General features: G+C 46.3%; 1 protein-coding gene across 8 annotated transcripts in view; it reads right to left on the bottom strand.

Moving 5' to 3' along the window:
• Positions 1–5,916, bottom strand: part of NFIB (nuclear factor I B) — a 174,450-nt gene extending 168,534 nt beyond the window's left edge. For 3 of the 8 annotated variants that reach the window (XM_065745498.1, XM_065745499.1, XM_065745505.1), the window contains exon 1: positions 5,569–5,912. In XM_065745498.1, the coding sequence (XP_065601570.1) occupies positions 5,569–5,598 (30 nt within the window). In that variant the 5' untranslated portion in view covers positions 5,599–5,912. Of the gene's footprint in view, positions 1–5,568 lie in introns of all 8 variants that reach the window. The other 5 variants (XM_065745501.1, XM_065745504.1, XR_010622727.1 and 2 more) reach the window with 4 other exon arrangements.
• Between the last annotated feature and the right edge of the window lie 11,890 nt (positions 5,917–17,806).

Genomic DNA, 17,806 nt, shown 5'->3' with positions numbered 1-17,806 from the left:
GGACACTATACGGATCTAAAAAATCTGAGCAGAAATGTTCAGAATGCTGAAGTGAATGCCACAGTTCATTTCTCTTCTCTGTGGCACAGAAACACAAAGCATATACATGCTCAGTGTAATGCCACACAGTTCCCGCTTTTGGAGCATGCTCTCAGCAAGAGACTGCTGGTGGCACAAAGAGCATGCGCCATTAAACTTGATCCATTTTCTTATCAAACGTCCAACATTCCAGCACTGAAACGGCACCATTCCAGTGGTGGTAACTAGAGAAACCAGTATACAGTAAGGGAAAGTGGGGAAAAGGCACAGCATGCTGTACACAAACCCTGCACAGAAGCTTCTGTACTTTCAACTCTTCGGGCTTCCCTCCCACCACCCCCAAACTCTGTAAAATAAAAGTTTATGAAGTCGAGAACAAAAATTACATTAATTTTCTTCTGGCAGCTTCACTATGGGTTTTGAAGCCCCACAGAGTCTGTTAATTTGTTAACCGATCACATGAGTGTGGCAATTATTCTAAACCCCTTAAAAATCAATCTGAGGTGTACAATGAAAAATGGCAACTTGGCACAAACTTTGCATTCTTTGTGTTTCTGCATGCTGTGGCAGAGTGACATTACGAGTGCACCGCTGGTCAAATGCTGCTTTTGTGAAATCCATGCATTTTATTTACAGTTCCAAAATATCCCTTCCTGTCATCTGGCTTCACCTGAAGGTTCTTATCTTCTGCCTGACAGCAATATGTATTGCGTTAAGGAGGTAATGCTTGGTTGTCATCTACGAGCACGTCCTATAGCAATTAAATTAATTTGTTTTGTCTGCTTAAAGAACCGTCCTACACATCCATGTTCATATCTAAATAGGCCTTTCCCAAAAACTAACGGCCCTTCTGCGAACAAATCCGATGTTCAAAACAGTGCGATCTGCTTATCAAACATTTGCTGCATTTTGGTTTGCAAGGGAGACCTTAGGGGAGATATCTCCCTTTCTGCGTGCAGGCATATTTGGTTTTAAATACCACGCAGGTCATTTATCACACTGAATGGCACGGTGCAATCAGACTAAACCTGAATCTTTTTTTATACAATTATATTCAAGAATACAATTAACTAACTAATATTTTAGCTACACTGCTAGACATGGAATGAATTATGCTTAATCAGAAGGCTGATTAACTCCATTAGGTAAAAATGATGAAAGTATAACTAATGGTCTCAATTACACAGAGTTCAGACTGCCATTGTGGGAGCTCCAGGCCAAGAATTCAGTATTTAAATCTTCAAATTTCACACACAAAGTTCAAAATTTCCTGAATCGTATAAAAACCTACCAGACCTGCTTACCTCTCTCCACTCACTGCCCCCAGTGCAAACAGAAAACAACACAAAAGTTGCAAAGCAGTTTACCTATGCCCATGTTACCTTCACAGGTAAAAAAAAAAACAATCCAGAGATGCAATATCGGGCAATAGTTTGGTACATAAATGACTGCAGTACAGTGCTGCGCTTGACAAAGAGCCACAAAGGCAATAATTAAACCGGCTCACAGTTTCCAGCAGAGATTTGAACAATTCTGATACTATGCCGGCACATAAAACTAGGCCGTGGAAAGAGTTAAACCACAATCTGTTCTTTGTGTGGGAAGGCAATACTGCTTTGAGTAACCACAGCCCATGATAAGGCTTCATGCGCTTTCCAGTGCCATGCTTTTTTCCCCTCTCTTCTAACTATCAGAGAAAGTTTATTTTTTCATCTACAAAGGCCATCTTAAAACATTTAAATAAAACACTATTAAAATTCCAACTTAGAATAAGCAAGAAGGCTGTGCGGTGTTAAATCTTTACAATTAGTTTTAGACTAAATAAAGCAGATTTCCTACAGATCTTGAAAATGTTGACATCTGGGGTTAAAGGTGGGGCAAGGAGAAAGGCAGGGGGCTGAGGAGCTGTGGGAGAAATTATTTTTTTGCCCCAGTACAGTAATTATGTCTGCAACAGACTTCAGCATTACAGCTGTAAATGGCAATGAAATTGATGTGCAGTTTCTGCGCTAACAGAATACTGCAGACGCGGTTTTGATTTTTAAGAGGAACGTGGCAAACTCTTCCAGAATGGCTTCATCTTCAGGTATTGCCCATACTATTACCAATAATAGCCAATAGCATTTTACATCTATGAAAATTACAGAGAGACAAAATCCTGTTTTTAAATTCCGCTCTCTGGAGATTGAATGCTTTCCTTTACAAAGACTGAGGAATAAAAATTTAAAAAATAAAAATAAAAAATAAAAAAGTAAGAAAAAGAAACACCTTTTTAAAACTACACTGAGGCTTTTCCTGTATAGTATCATGGAGTCCTAAATCTATAGATACATGCGAAAGATTGTGAAGGAGAAACACAGCAAAGAAGATTCTGTTCTAAAGCAATATTCTCGGATATCTTTGAAAGATTCACTGTGCATCCAGAGTCCTTTCAAATGAAACATTACTTGACAAGAAGAAGTGCCCATAAAAATGATCCTAAATGGAGATTTGCAATTAATCACACGCTTTCTGCACTAAACCTCCTAAAAAGCCATCTACGGAATTTTTTTTTCCCTTAATATTCGTACAGGCAATATTGAAAGGGGAAAAAAAAAAAAGATTTTTATATGACACTTACCCATGTGCCATAGTTGCTCTTGCAATAAAGTGATTTATGGAGGTAAGATGTCATATCCAATGGCTCAGGTGAACCATTCTGCACTGACCGCTTAAACTAACATGGAAGTTATTATAGGATAACTATGTAGTTTGTAAATAAAGGGAAAATACCTGTTGTCTAATTGTAACGTAATGATGATAGATAGGCCAGGTTTTCTTTTTGGAAGAGCTATAGGGGAAATGAAACACTATTCTCACATTTTCCACTCTTAAAACTTTACATCAATTCATCCAAGTTTGGACTGAAAACTGTGCATAAGTATACAAGGCAGAAGTCCAGAAATTTTACACCAAAAACTTCAGGAGTTCCATCTCTCCACATAGATTTTCTTTGTGCATAATGAAAGAGTATTCTGAGGGGAAAAGAGAAAGACAACATATTCGGAGTTTCCTGGACCACCATAACATAAAAATAAACTGTGGTAAAAATATCACAAGTGCCCAAGCACTTGAAGGCATGCAGTAACTGCATCCTATCATGCCTCAGCAAGGGCGATGAACGTAGTTTACACTCATTCCAAAACAAGGGGAAAGGTGTGTACAGGGGATGGGAAAAAGGACACCCACCACTCAAAAAATACATTGCTTTTGCTAAGCCTTCCTTCTTTCTTCAAGTTACTTTACATTCACCAAACTTTTATTGAAACAGTGGTGGGCAACATATGATTCAACAACGTCTGTCTTAACACTGTACTTCTGGATTTTAGAGTTGTGCTTACAAGATACTTCAGAACAGCACTGGCACAAACTGAGTTGTGCTACTCCTCATGCAGGCAGCCTGTCTCAAACAGGTGCTCCGTGTTTAGAAAGTCCACCAAAATATTTTTCTCTGAGCATACACTGCCACAGCCAACGTGCATCTGCATGATGAGCCAACGTGCAGAGCCTTCAAGACCAAGAACACAATAGAGAGAGCAATTCTGGTAGTGCTCTTATAACTTATAACTCGGCTGCCACTCAAAATAATGGAAAGCATGCATTCTCTTTTCCATTGTAATCTTATTTATTTATTTTTTTTTAATTTAGGGAAAGAAAATTTCAAAAATGCTCTCCTTGCTCTATACAGGTAGATAAAAACTCCAATCTAAAATCAAACTGCTCCAATTTTTGCTGCGGGCATGTACCTCTATGTGTGAACCACTTCTGCATGGCAAATGCTGCAGCATGACTGGAATGCAAAAATTACTAACACGAGGGAGACAGGAACTGCTTCCTTATACCTATGGCTGCAGAGTACAATGCTGCGTTTCTGTACATGCCAAAGTATGACATTTTATTAGAGATCTGCAGGGCGAGGAAGGCTATTGCACTGGGGAGCCCCATAAGCAAGCATAAGGAAAAGAATGTCACAAGAGTAGAAAAGAGCAACGTGAGCTGTGCACTGTGCAAGAGGTGGTGGTGGAAACGTGTGTGCTCTCAGTGCAAAAGCTGCTGCCTCAAGTTGTACTCCGAGGTACGCACTCCAGTGCAGAGATTTTGCTGCCTGACAGTGATTTTGCAGGACACAGCCCACTCGCCATTATTTTATACTAACTGAAGATTCCACCGTAAGTAAATATTTATCGATGTGTACCTGTGAGCCAACATCTATATGCTACACTACGTGCTTCCTATATGCAGCACTTTTTCTTTTAAAGGAGAAATACTCCTGCAGTACTCTTTTCTAGCTTTGCTCCACTGAAGCTCACGTTTGCTTGCTGAAAATATCCATATCTAAGTCAATCACGCTCATATGCCAAACAAAATATAAACAATAAAAAATGTGTCAGCCAGAAAGCTACAGGACTGTATCCAATCACTGAATAAGCCTTATCATTGTTTCCATCTCCATTCACAATTTATGAATACTTCAGTCCCTTTGAATTACAATGCTTTCTAATTGTCGAATACCTTAAATCATATTTATTTATTCACCGTGCAGCTATAAGCGCGTTATTGGCCGCTTAATTACGGCGCACACGAGACGTTGCTTTCGCACGTTTTATTCTTCTTGAGCTATCTGTCGCGCCAGTGTGGGAGCAAGCAGTTATCACTTCATCAGTTTACATCACATCCTCCTCAGACAGACTTTCACAAAAGCTCCTGAAAACTATTTTCCCTTCGGAAAATGCTCTGGGGCTGCGGCGCGCGATTCCCCTGCAGCGCCGACGCCGAGCGCGCTCCTCGGCCTCGCGGGGGACTCTCGGCCGGCGGCTCCCGCGGCCGCTCAGATCCCGGGGCAGGCACCGGGCAGCGGCGGGGACCACTCTTGGGGGTCCCCCCGCTCCCCGATGACAGACGCGGCCCAAGCTGCGGTCCCGAGCGCGGCGCCGGGCGGGCGAGATCCCGGTGCTCAGCGAGCGGAAAGCGCTCGGCCCCGAGCTAAGAGTTCGGCCGCTGCAGGCTGCGGAGCTCCTGGAGCATCAGGCGGGGTTGCTTCGCGCCGCAGTGCGCTGAGATTTTTTTTTTCCCTTTGGTCAAAGATAGCACTTTTCCTTTTCAAACCCTTTAATTAGGCTCGGCGCACGCCGGCGAGCTGAAAAGAGCGCAGATCGCTTGATTCCAATCAAATCAATACTTATCAAACCCGTTTTTTAGCGCAATTATGATCGTTTCCCTTCTGTTAACCTTTGACTCGCTGTGCGCCAGCAATTAACAGTATTTGTCTGCGAGTGACACTTCGTACGGATCCCCCCAAAACAATGGCCTGGTGCAGTCCATCCCACGAACCCTCCTGCGAGCGGAGTTTGGGTCCGAGGAGCGGCACAACCGCGCCTTAACCCGTTACAAGTGCTACAGTGACTCATGAGCAACTCACACATAAATACACAAAACGCGCGAAAATAAATAAATAAACGAGTAAATAAATAAATCAAAATGCGTCTATACCTGAGTGAGACAGATTGGAGAATACATCATGACTTCGCTTTTGCAAACGCGCTGCCCGGAGAGCCCCTAAGAAAAAGCCTCAAAAAAGGAATAATTTCATCTGTTCATCTTACAGTCATCTGAGACTAGAGGAAGATGAAATCAATCAGGACGGGGCTCTGCCCTGAATCACCACAACTCCACAACAAACCCCAGTCCTCCTTAAATAGCCAAAGATTCAAGTTCACTCCGTGCGCTCGATTTCCCGGGGTGAAATCCAATCTACACTTTTAACCCTCTTGTAGTCGGCGCGCAGAGCCGCGCTTTGCTGCTGCTGCTGCTGCGGCGGCGGCGGCTGCCGGCGGTTGTTTTGCAGATGAGGGGGGAAGGACTCGGGCGGGGGGGTGGGGGGGGAGGGGGGAGAGGTGGGCGGGAGGATTTTTTTTGTTTGGCTTTTTTTTTTTTTTTAATTTTTTTTTTTTTTAAGAAGTTTGGTGGCGGGTTATTACGGCACTGTCACCACGCTCTCGAAAGTTCAAGGTTACAGCGCGGAGCAGAGCAGGAAAATCCCGGAGAGTCGGCAACAAAACTTTGCGCGGCGGAGCCCGTGCGTGCGGGGCGATCCCCTGCGGCCGGAGGGGCCCCGCACGGCCGTACCGCTCCGGGCACCGCCTGCGCGCTGCGTGCCGCTCCGTGAGCCGCGCCGAGGGGCCGCTCTCCGCTGTAATGAAAACGATCTCCTGAAATCCAGCGCTCTCTTTTCCCTCTTCCCTCCTCCCTCCCCGAGTGCCTTCGTGCCGTTTCCCCTTTTCTCTGGGCTCTCAGAACTTGGAAGTTGAAAAATTCGCCGGTTACACCCTCCGGACCCCGCTCCAGCTCTCTTCCCAAATGAGACTTAAGTATTTCTTTTTTAATTATTTAATTACACAATCATCGCTTACACTCCTCCTCCTCCTCCTCCTGCACATACATTCCAGCTCCGCCAGATCCCCCTCCCTGGCCCTCCCTATTAATCACCGCCGAACGCCGCAGAAGGACCCGGCGCGCTTAGCAAACATCCCTCATTTTCCCTCTCTGCCGGGAGAAAGTTGCGGCGGGGGGCGGGGGCCGGGGGCGGGCTGCCATCTGCAGGAGGTTTCTCTTCCTCCTCCCGCCGGGCGCGATCCGGAGGCGGGCGGGGCGCGGGGGCGCGGGGACGGGCCGGGGGCAGCGAGGGGAGCGCTGCGCAGGAGCTGCTTCTCCGCGTGGGTGAGGGAGAAGGGGAAAGGGGCCGCGGGGGGGGACGTAGAGCTGCCCCCGCGGGTGCGGTGCGGTGCGGGGCTGGGGGCGGCTGTGCCCCCCCCCGGCCCCGAAGAGACCGCCGCTCGCCTCCCTCCCGAAGTGCGAGTTTGTTCGCGTCGGGCGTTTCGTGGCGACACATCAAGGAGAGGAGGCAGGTTCAAGTCAACCATGAAATGGTCACTTTTTAACCCCGTCCTGTCCTCATTAGGGAAATGCTCAAACACAGCCTATTTTCCAAGAGGGCTCTTAATGAGGGGAGCTTGCCAAGTCCACCAGCTGCAATCCCCATAAATTTACAAACCAGAAGGAGAAGGGGGATGGGCGGTGAGGCAGAGCATCCGACAGACAGGTACTACCAGAGAAACGGACCCAGCCCCGCGCTGACCCCACAGACCTTGCATCCCCACAACTCCAGCTGCACTCACACAGCCCCCCTCAGATCTGCGGGGTTCCACCGACAGCCACGGCTTTCCCTTTCTACAGAGCTCATTAATCAGTGATGAATTCAAGCACTGGGCAAGCAGGGATGAGGCAAACTCAGAGTTAACCACAGTGAGCACATTTATTTTCCTATCTGGTGTAGAATACCCCCAAATCCCATCATCTTTCCCTTCACCCAGACACTGCAGAAGGCTGATAACACCAGTCCTAAATGCCGGAGTTTCCCTTTGAATAAATATTCAATTTAACCGGAGTTAATTTACCATAAAAGACATTCCCCTTGGCATAAACGCACCGATGTCCTTGAGCACACCTCTCTGCACGCTCCAACTCTTGCACAACACTGCGGACCTGCTATAAAACTGCACTGGCTCCTCTGCAGCCCCCTCCTCCTTCATACCTCTCCATAAGGGCCCCAGCAACTGCACACATTTGGGAAGGAGCCTCCTCTTTTCAGGTAGGGCTTGCAAAAGGCCACAGTTCCTCACCCAGGTGTAGGCCAAAGGATGTCTCTGCACTAAGCCCCATGCACTAAAAGCAAGAGCCTTGAGGACAAGTCCTGGAGCCAAGCATGACAACCCAAATGGAGCATGGAGTGAGGTGAGGGCTGACGCCTCTGCTGCAGGAGGTGAGGTCAGGTTCACGCTTCACTGAGCAGGTCCCTGGGGGCTGTGCATCCCTGCCTGAACAGGACAGGGGTGCTGAGCTGCAGATGGGATGAAGAGGGCCCCTTCCAGAATGTCTTCTGAGAAGCAGAGCTGAGTGGGCAACAGAACTTAGAAGCATCTCCTGCACGTCCTGTAGGAGGCAAGGTGAGCTCTGCTGGAAGGAGGCAGCACTGTGCTCACTCACACCAGGCATGTTTGGGCTCCATTCCTCCTTGTTAACCTCAGTGGGAAGCTGTAAGGACGCAGGGTTTGCCCTGGTAGAATGTGTTGAAGTGTGCACCCACACAGACACACACACGGTTTCTTCAACAAGAAAGTAAGCTGAAGATTCTTTAGAGAATCGAGGGAGAGCTCCATGAAAACGATAAATAAATAAACAACAAAAAGAGCAATTCCACACTGCCTCCCTGAAGAGGTGCGTGAGCAGGGCAGGTACAGGCTGACCTGAACAAACGCGGTGTAATGCTGCCACGGTGGACGGGCCCTGCCTGCAAGGGAAACCTGGCGGAACGCAGTTCGCATGCCCCCAAGTGCCTGCGTGCAGCATCTCCCCACCTAACCCACCCACATCCTTTTCTCCTACGGCTCTGCGCTAACATTGCTGCTACTGTTGCCAGTTCTCTTCCCTTGAAAATCCAGCCGGGGGACAATTGTAATTTTGTGTTCGCTGCCAGAGAGATGCCAACGTCCGTGTGACGCTTGAAAGTCCGGCCGTTATTTCGATGCTAGTAATTAAGGAAATAAATCTCGCCCCCTGACCTTCCCGCTGAGAGCCACCAGGAGCTGCTCCGTCCCCTCGGGCCATACGGACCCGCCAGGCTGCGGTGCGCGCCTCTCCCACTTGGAGCACGGGCACAGGGACACATTGGCACGGGGCACACGAACACACAGGGGGCCGTCCCGGTCGGTGTGTGAAGCCCCCGCAGGGCACTCCCCCAGCACAGCCTGCACGACCCGGATAGGGGAGAGAGCACCGGGAGGGCTTCGGGCACCGAGACCAGGAGTGCTTTTGGCAGCTCCACCGCCCACTCTGACTCCCCCATCAGTGGGGTTTCTGGTAACCCAGACTAGTATGGAAAACATGTTTTTAACTCGTTCACAGTGTTCACAAACTGCACTGGCTGTTGGAAATGGCCATTGCCCTTGTACTTCAGAGAGAATGACGTTAAGGAGTGGAAAGGCCAGTGACACCCTTCCCAAAGCAGAATTTCGGCTGATGCCCTTTGTCCAGACAACCACTCACGTGTTTAACTTTAGGGTGCCAGAGTATCACTGGATCAAAAAACATGGAAAGCAACACAGTTAATGCTGAAACATTCAACCTTGGATTTTACAACTGGGCAAATGAGTCTGCTATCTAGCCATGCACGTACTGAACTTCTAGGAAATCTTGTTTTCATGACAATTGCAATACTTCCTTTGCAAAAAGCAGAAGCATTTGGTTGAGACACACAACATTTAATCCAAACGATTCAGTGTCAGAGAAACAGCTCCAACGTTTTTACAAGGCCTCCAACAAGCGTTGCAGATCTTTTCATTTCTAGTTTAAGAGCAATACCATTGACTTCCTTTTCACTCGTGGTCAGGAAACATAGCTCACAGACTTACGCATGAGATGGACAAACACTTGGGTGCATGCATAACTTTGTGCAGCACAAAGAAAGTACAGTTTATGTCCACTGTGTGTGAAAAAAACAACCCAAAGCTTACTGTATTGTCACAGTGTTACCTAATGGTAATTCTAACTGTACAAACAGATTTCATGACTTGCAAGGCCTCTTGTGCCACCACACTGAACTGCAAAGTTCCACGTGCACTACAGCCTTGCTCAGTTTTCATATATGCAGGGGCAATGTCTGCTCATACAGATATATGCACAGAAGAAGCAGAGCAGCAAGCATTCAGAGAGCACATGTAATGACAACGAGCTAAATAAGCAAACTGATAACATATTGGTTTATGAGGTCTTGATTTATGTGACATACAGCTGAATTTGTAAGGCATTTAAGATTTTTTTCAAACGCAAATAGCAGTCAGTATAACTTCTCAGTTGGTGAACTAAAACATCTGTATATCTTCATATTTAGTAGCACTTTTCTGCTCGATTCTACAGAAGAAATGTACTCTGTATACAAAGTGTGTATGGCCAGACACAAAGCATGCACAATCAGAAGCACAGCACTGTTGGCTGAGCATAGAAACACGAAGGGAGTGCGCTTGACCTCTGTCTGCATATGGTCGGCTGGGGGCTGCAGTACTCGAGCTTTCCACAGCTCCCAGACCAGCAAATGAAAACATCAAACCTCAAGTGTAAAGCTGTGTAAACCACAGCGTTTTGGGTTACACAACTGAACAGTTTTTGTCCTCACTGTGGGTCATGTTCTCCGCCTCACAAAGGCACGGAAACCCTCTTACTACAAAACAGTAAATTCTTACAAAATAAAATAAAATAAAATAAAAAATCACATTTGTTGATACTAAATCAGCTCTGGACACACACAGACCACGGCAGCAAGACCCAGTCTCGGCCCCTCCTCTCTACGGACCCGTACCACTTCCTAGCACCTCGGAGCAGAGGAGGAGAGTCTGTATGTGTACGTCTATCTAAATCAGAACTGAAAAGCAATTTTTTTTTCTTCTGTGCAATTCAGCATTAGGAGCAGAAGGGCAGCAGCACGACCGCTTCAGAGAGCTTTAATCTTGTGTGTTTTGGCGCCTTTTCCCTGCCAGCTACTGTACTTTAAAAAAGTAAAAAAGAAAAAAAAAAAAAAAAAAAAGGAAAAAAAAAAAAAAAGCTGTAGATGTCTGTCCCGTCTGGAGCTCAGCGCAGAGCTCCCAGCAGCGGCGGAGGGCTGTGCTCCCAGCCCTCATAGCCATGCAGAGCACGGCTCCCCGGCATCCCGTGTCCGCGCCTAGCGGCTCCCCGCCCCCGCCGACCCGGGCTGCCAAGTCCTCACACACTCCGCATTCAACCACAGCTTAATGGATGGGATATTGTGCATTAAAATGTGGCCCAGACACACAGGCAAAGGGAGGACAAGAGGGAAAGCAGACAGGCGCACACACACATACACACAGGCACGCAGGAGAAAGGAATGAATTAAAATACACACGCAGGTCCCACAACAGAGCGGCAATGAAAAGGGGCAGCAGGGAACAAAAGGAAACCCTCCAAAGTAACTTTAGGAAGGAGGCAGAATGCCACCCCAGCACTTCGCTCTGAGGCACACAGTGAGCAGCGCAGGGCTCAGACAGCCCATCGCACGGACACAGCGCGGCACGGCCGTCCGCATCCATGGGCATCATCACCGCGGCAGTGCCATCCCTGCCCTATGGATGTGGCTGTGCTATTCCCATCTAGAGGTCTTCTCCATGGCACGTGGACACTGTGGCCCAAAAAAATCTGAGCACCACCAGCATGGTCCGAGAGAAATATTCCATTAAAATGCCAGTAAAGAAGCAGTATCTAAGGCAACAAGAAAGGGGAGAGAGGAGCAGCCTGCAAGGTACAAATAAAGCGGTATTTGCATTAATCTCTTCCAGCCCCGGGCCGGTAGCTGCCTGCCAGCAAGGGGGATGGAGAAGGAAATGTGCCAAGTTCAGCACTTTTGGACGCAAACTCCCATCAACTGATTCCTGGCATAAAAGTGTGACCCACATACAAAAGCTGCCAAAAAAGCAAAACACAAACACGCGCCGCTTACACCTCTCCCTGTAAAACACAGAGGAGACGGCAGCGTTTCAGAGGAAGGTGCAACTCTGAAGCCACAGAGCCGCACTCTCAGCCAGGAGTCACAGAGGGACCAGCCATGCTGAGGACACCCCGCAGCCGAGAGGTTTCATCCCTCCAAGTGCCGCCGTGATACACACACCACGACAGGCCCACGCTACGGATCCGCGCCTGCCTCAAGGGCTCCGTGTTTGCCGTTTTGGTTCGGTTCGGCGCTGTCTGGACTCCCGACGCGGCCTCCCGCCTTTTGTTTGAGGGAGGGGGCCGCTATCACCGTCGGTGCGGCTGCCCCCCCTTGCGCACGGCACGCACCCGACCGCCCCGCGCCCATCCCGCCACCCCCAGGCCCGGCCGGCAGCGCGCGGCCCTCCGCTTCCGCCCGTCGGCTGCAGCGCGCGGAGGGGCCGCCGCGCTCATTTGCATAGCACCGGGCGGTAGCCAATGGCGGCGCGCTGCACTCCCGCCCAGCCGCGTTCGGGCGGCCTCGGCCCGGCGCCCCCGGAGCAGAGCGAGTCCCGCGCGGGCGCGGGCTGAATGCGGTGTCCCGTGTTCTGGCCGTACCGGGAAGGGAAGGGTTAAACTGCTTGCAGTCCTGTTAATAAATATATACATATACATACACACACACACACACACACATATATATATAAATACTGAAATATTTTAGCTTAGCCCTCTCGGACCGTACTTGGCGAGAACATTCTTCGCACGTATTTCTATGAGGCACAGTGCACACTGCGCGTGCAGTCCCGTGCCTTCAGGTGCCTGTTACAAACCATCCTGCACCCAGGAGCTGCTCTGCAGCGGTGGAGGCAGAAGGCCCCAGCACAGCGGAAGGTTCTCACGTCCGAAGCTTCCTACAGAATGAAGGCGCTTACCATGAGATGAATAAATCTGAGTGAGGCAAACGTGTGCAGAGAGCCCTAATCAGTCAGATAGCACACATATTCCTTCCTGTTAGACACTGCAGGCCAAGAGCGAGCTCTAAAGAACCTCGTAATTGCTTGGAGACCATTGCTGGGAACATGGGGGCCTCTCAGGAAGTCGATTTTCTTTTGTTTGATTCAAGAAAAAACATTCTAAGCTGCTAAAAATACAATCTCCTCCTAAAATGAAGCACAAATTGCCATGAAATTGGGGAAAAAGAAGAAGAAAAAAAAAACCCAACAAAACAAAACAGCATCAGCTACAGAAACATACGCTTCTAGACTTCAGAACAATGACTGCTGAGTTCTTTTCTCATTATTTTCCTGATTGTTTTATGAAGAAGTCGAACATAGAAAAATGAAATTAAGGCTCTTTTATGAAGTCAGTGAATGGAGGCAGTGATTGTTCGTGCTATGAACAACTCCACGCTGTGTAGCATGGATGCTGTGAGCTGTACGGCAGCCAGCCAGTCGCGGGAGAGCAGACCTTTTTCCATGCCAGAGGGGATCTGCGGGTGTTGATTTATTTTACTTCTTTTGCTCTTGTTGTCAGAGGATGCGAGTTTTGAATCAGAGAGTCACAGGCAATTAGCAATTCACACTGGTCATCAACACTCACCAGAGTTTATTACAAGAACTGTGGTGATATTTCATCATAGATTTCCAGGCTTTTTGTTGGTTTAATTTTGTTATTCTTGTCATGACTACTGCCAAAGATACGAGTCCTGGTAGACAAACCCATTGCTCTCTGCAGCTTTCTGTTGTTGTTGTTGTTGCTTGTTTGAACCTGTGCATTTGCTAAACCCAACTCTGCTGGCTGAGTTAGCAAATAATCAGAGTTCCCTATGCTATGTTGAACAAGGAGCAATGTCAGCCTGGAGAGCAATAGATATTGCAGCCTTATCAAAATGGTGCTGCTCAAAGCTGTAATAGATGCTCTGTTTAGCTGAAGCCTGCACTGTTTATCCTAGGAAAACTTTTTGAACAAATTTTTAAGTACAAATGTTGGATTTAAACATATCGTAATCAAACGAGTCATTTCTACTGCCTTTGATTTCTCAGTCATGTAGCACCAGAATGTTTCGACTGCTGCCTTCTTTTCCATGGATATAATCAAAGGCTCATGTGTTTTCTAACAGGCTGAAATAAGGTTCTGTTGATTCCGGATTTTCTCATCTGAGGTTTTGTGTATGCAAATAGTGATAACACTCGATACATTTACAACTGGATAAAATAAGGAAACAAAGTAAGAGAAGAGTGCAAATAGTTTTCCTCTATGGTTAACTGTTGCACGCTGTTTTACCTATCTGGATCTCACAGACAGCAGTCTGACGAATTCACTTCCAGAAGTAACAAAAAAAATTACTTAACATCTTTATAACAGAATTACTAAGACAGACAAATTTTTCAAAAATTTTTGTCAAAGCTGCTAATAAATGCTGTTTGTTATTTATTTTGGTTTTACTTTTAAGTTTTGCTTACTACTAGCAGTGCAGGGAAATGAAATGAGTGAAAGAGGATCTGGCACATGGATAGTTCAGCTGTAGAAGTCTGAGTCATAGACTTGTAATCAGAGAACAAACTGAGCAGATAAGGAGCACAGTGAGTGCCTGCACAGCAGGCAGGGTCCGGGTATATTTCAGCTGTGTGCCGGAGAGGTGCTGCTGTCCTAGTGCATAGCAAGGCAAAATGCAAAAAAAAACCTGCTCCAGTCCCACCAGCTTTCAGCTGGCGACTCCAAACTTTTCACAAAAAGAATACTGCCCATAAAAAGGTGCCGCCTGCTGCTCCTGCAAAAGCCCATTCACGTCCATCTGAGCAACACACCATGGAAAATTCAATATTTGCACATGTGCACGACAGTTGCTCATTATTTCTGAAAGTTCATACTTTTGCCGTGCTGCTTCTTACGCACTGCTGGCCCCACTGAGCCCCCCACATAGTTTCCTAGCAACTAGATAGAAATATAACTCTGAGTTTGGCACCAGCAGAGCAGATTCTGCTGCTGCTTCCCCCAGGCACACACTGCGGTCTGGGATAGAATGCACTGGGCAAAGAGATCAGGGCAGCACAGGCCAGGAGTCTCCCGGGGGCTGGCATTAGTCATTCCTCACACTTCCACACGAAGCATGGGGTTCCCACTCCCTAAGGCAAGGACGCGTGCTGCTCATTCCTGCCTTACCCGTGCGTGTTAAGCAAGGGAGAAATCGTGGAGATGACACAAAACCTGATCTAAAATCCTTATCCCTTGTTAATCTGTAGTGAAGTTGTTACTGATTGCAGCAGGTGAGATTTTTCGCCTTGGATAATACAGCAACACAGGTTTCATCTGCTAGATCATAATGAGAGGATATTTGGCATACACAGTTTTAGTCAACAGTAAGTCCACTTTTCCATGTCTATAAAACAGCTGGAGAGTCCTGATGCACACCGACTGTTTCTGTCTAGTTCACAGTCTGCTATTATGCACTTTTATTTGTTTAATCCTCTTCTCTGTTGATGTATTTCAGGAGCACAATCACTACACGGCCACACCACCACATCACCAGAACAAATTAAAAGAAGATAAGGAGTTTATAAACTGAAGACCTACAAAAGTAGGAAGTCTCTTCAAGGCTGCCTTCAGCTCTTCAACTGTCCCTAATAATACAGGAAAGTATTATTTCTTCCCCCAGATCCTTGCCTCACTCAATACACAAGATTGCTGAGGAACTGTAACATCATTGTTTTTAATAGAAAAAAAGTAGCTGAGACTTAATGGTAGCACTTAAATGGCATACAGAGCCTTTTGAGTTCACACCTCATTAAGGTGCACAGGAAGGGAAGGGGTGCACATCTTTGTTGTTACTTTTGCCTCGCAGCATTTTCAGCCATGCTATGTGAACAGAGCAGCAGCACATTAACTGACTTTGAAACAGCTGTATTTTTGTAGGAGATTTTTTTTTTTTTTTTAGTTTCAAAATTGCAGAACATTGTGAAATGAAGCCAGGGCAGGCCCTTAGAGGACAATTTTTCTAGTTTCTTCTTTTTTTTTTTTTTTTTTGCAAACCAATCTACCAGATCTAAGTCTCCTTCGTGCTCCAGTTAGAAGTCTCTTTCCACTGAACTTGCCAATCTCTGCTGTTTATGAGATCGTCTTATAGCACCCAAATTGAGGTGGCAAAGTACTTCCTGCTGTGGAAACAGACGTGCTTACTTGTGCTTGCCAAACCCACATATGAAGGTGTACCTGAATAGCTGCATATAACCTGTACTCATGTAACAGGCTCTTTAGTCGTCTTGCAGTTAGAAAGGTGACTGGATTTAGTCCTGGGATAGTTTTGGTTCTAAGATTTCTGACCTTGTCTTCTAAGGTTGTTAGCACTCATTGGTTACAAAGCGTGTTCTAAGTGGTCAGAGTAAGAACTTCTGTGTTCCACCCAAACTCCTGAGAGAAGGCACTTTTAGCCCACTGACTTACATGACAGAAGCAGCTCCAGCTCCACACTTCCATTTCTGCCCTTTCCTATTGCATCAGCCTAGACTTTTATCAACCACTCATGAATATGGCATTAGCATTTCTGCAAGCAGGATGAAGCAGAGATTAAGGAAAGCAGCAAAGGTTGTTTTCATGTGATCACTTCACTGTCATGTGAGGATTTCAAGGAAAAATAAAACATGGAAGAGAGCCTATTTGTGCTGATAGGTGCTAATGTGGACTGGCAGACACCTGTTGCATGCTGAAGGCTCTCTACAGTTACACCAGAATGACACCTTGTCCAGAAGAAAGCTACTGTCTCAGCATGCAGTCTTGGGACATTCAGAATTTCTGCATGAAAAAGAAGTATGCATGAAACTTGACCAGGAATTTTTCATAACCCTCATCTCCAGAATCTGCTCAGAAGGGTAGACAATTTTGTACTTGGCAGCATTTTCTGCCAGATTTCTACAGATCTGTGTCGTTCTGCTGTCAGCAAGACATTGGAAGATCTTACGGTACCAGAGATTCTTAACATGATTTATGTCCTTGTTCTTTCTGCTTTTGTGCTTGAAATAACAGCTGATATTTGAGATAATTGGCTTTACAAAGTCCTCTGCAGTGATTGGTAATTGCGGATACTGCACTTTACCTAACACAGAGAAAACCTGTCTATCTCAACCAGAAAGGCAACACAGACTTCTGTGAACCAGAGAGGGAAGATGACCAGCACAATGTCCAAGAGGTGACATTTACCAGCTTGAACAGCAGGAATCTAATTCCCTCCCAGGAGTATGGATGTTGGCACGATACGCTTGTCATTTTAAGAAATCCATTTTGCCCTCTTCATTCTGGCATTTCTTCAACCATCAGAAGAATGTACTACACACTTTCAGATGGAGAAGAGTGGTAAAGTGTGAATTCAACAGGCTGAAGAGAAAGGACAGTCCATACCTAATTGCTTATGGGCTGCTTGTGAACTGTGTCATTCCCGCTACTGTCTTCTGCAATATCCTGCACAGTAGAAAAGGAAAGCTCTCCATTAGTTTTCAAAGTATTGTAGACCTGAAATAGACAGCTAGAAAATATGCTTATCATCAGTGTGGCATGATGAAATAAGCAAGGGAAGAGCACAGGGAAAGTGTTGTCTGCATTAATCCTCATGCTACCTGCAATATTCAAGGGAAGATGTTGCGCTGTAGAAATGATAGGAGATACTGCATGCTCTTACAACACCCATAGATTTGTTCACCACTGCTTTTTTTGACCATCAGGAAATTGAATACATTAGGGTCTTCCTGACCTCTTCTGAACATCCATAGGCCTGGGAATACTTGTGAAAATCATCTAATCAATTTATGGAACTATTGGAAAATTATTAAAATAAAATAAAGCTATTCCAAAAAGAAGTATTAAGTCTTTTGATAGCCATGTTCCTCAAGAAAAAAGAATAAAAACAAAATAACATGTCCTTTAATTAAAGAAACAAAAGAGTTTGTCCTTTATGTGTCAAAAGACCACAAGACCTTTCCTTGTCCTTTATATTGTTTACTAGCAACCAGGTTCCCCACTCAAAGATGCATTACAGAAGGGATTTTAGATTATTTTTTTAACTCACTGGGAAGAGAATTCAGAGGAAATGGGCAGAAGAGTAATTCAGGGATGTTAATAGGAAGAGCTTACTGAGGAGAAAACAAGGGTCTGTCACAGAAGTAAAAAAACCTTTCTACTGTCAAATCGACAGTGTGGGAGTAGC

This window comes from Cyrtonyx montezumae, unplaced genomic scaffold, assembly GCF_038088225.1.
Source record: "Cyrtonyx montezumae isolate F1298 unplaced genomic scaffold, pur_monq_1.0 scaffold_36, whole genome shotgun sequence".
Lineage (NCBI taxonomy): Eukaryota > Metazoa > Chordata > Aves > Galliformes > Odontophoridae > Cyrtonyx > Cyrtonyx montezumae.
Note: the sequence above shows the minus strand (reverse complement) of the source record. Positions and strands in the feature narration are given on the sequence as shown.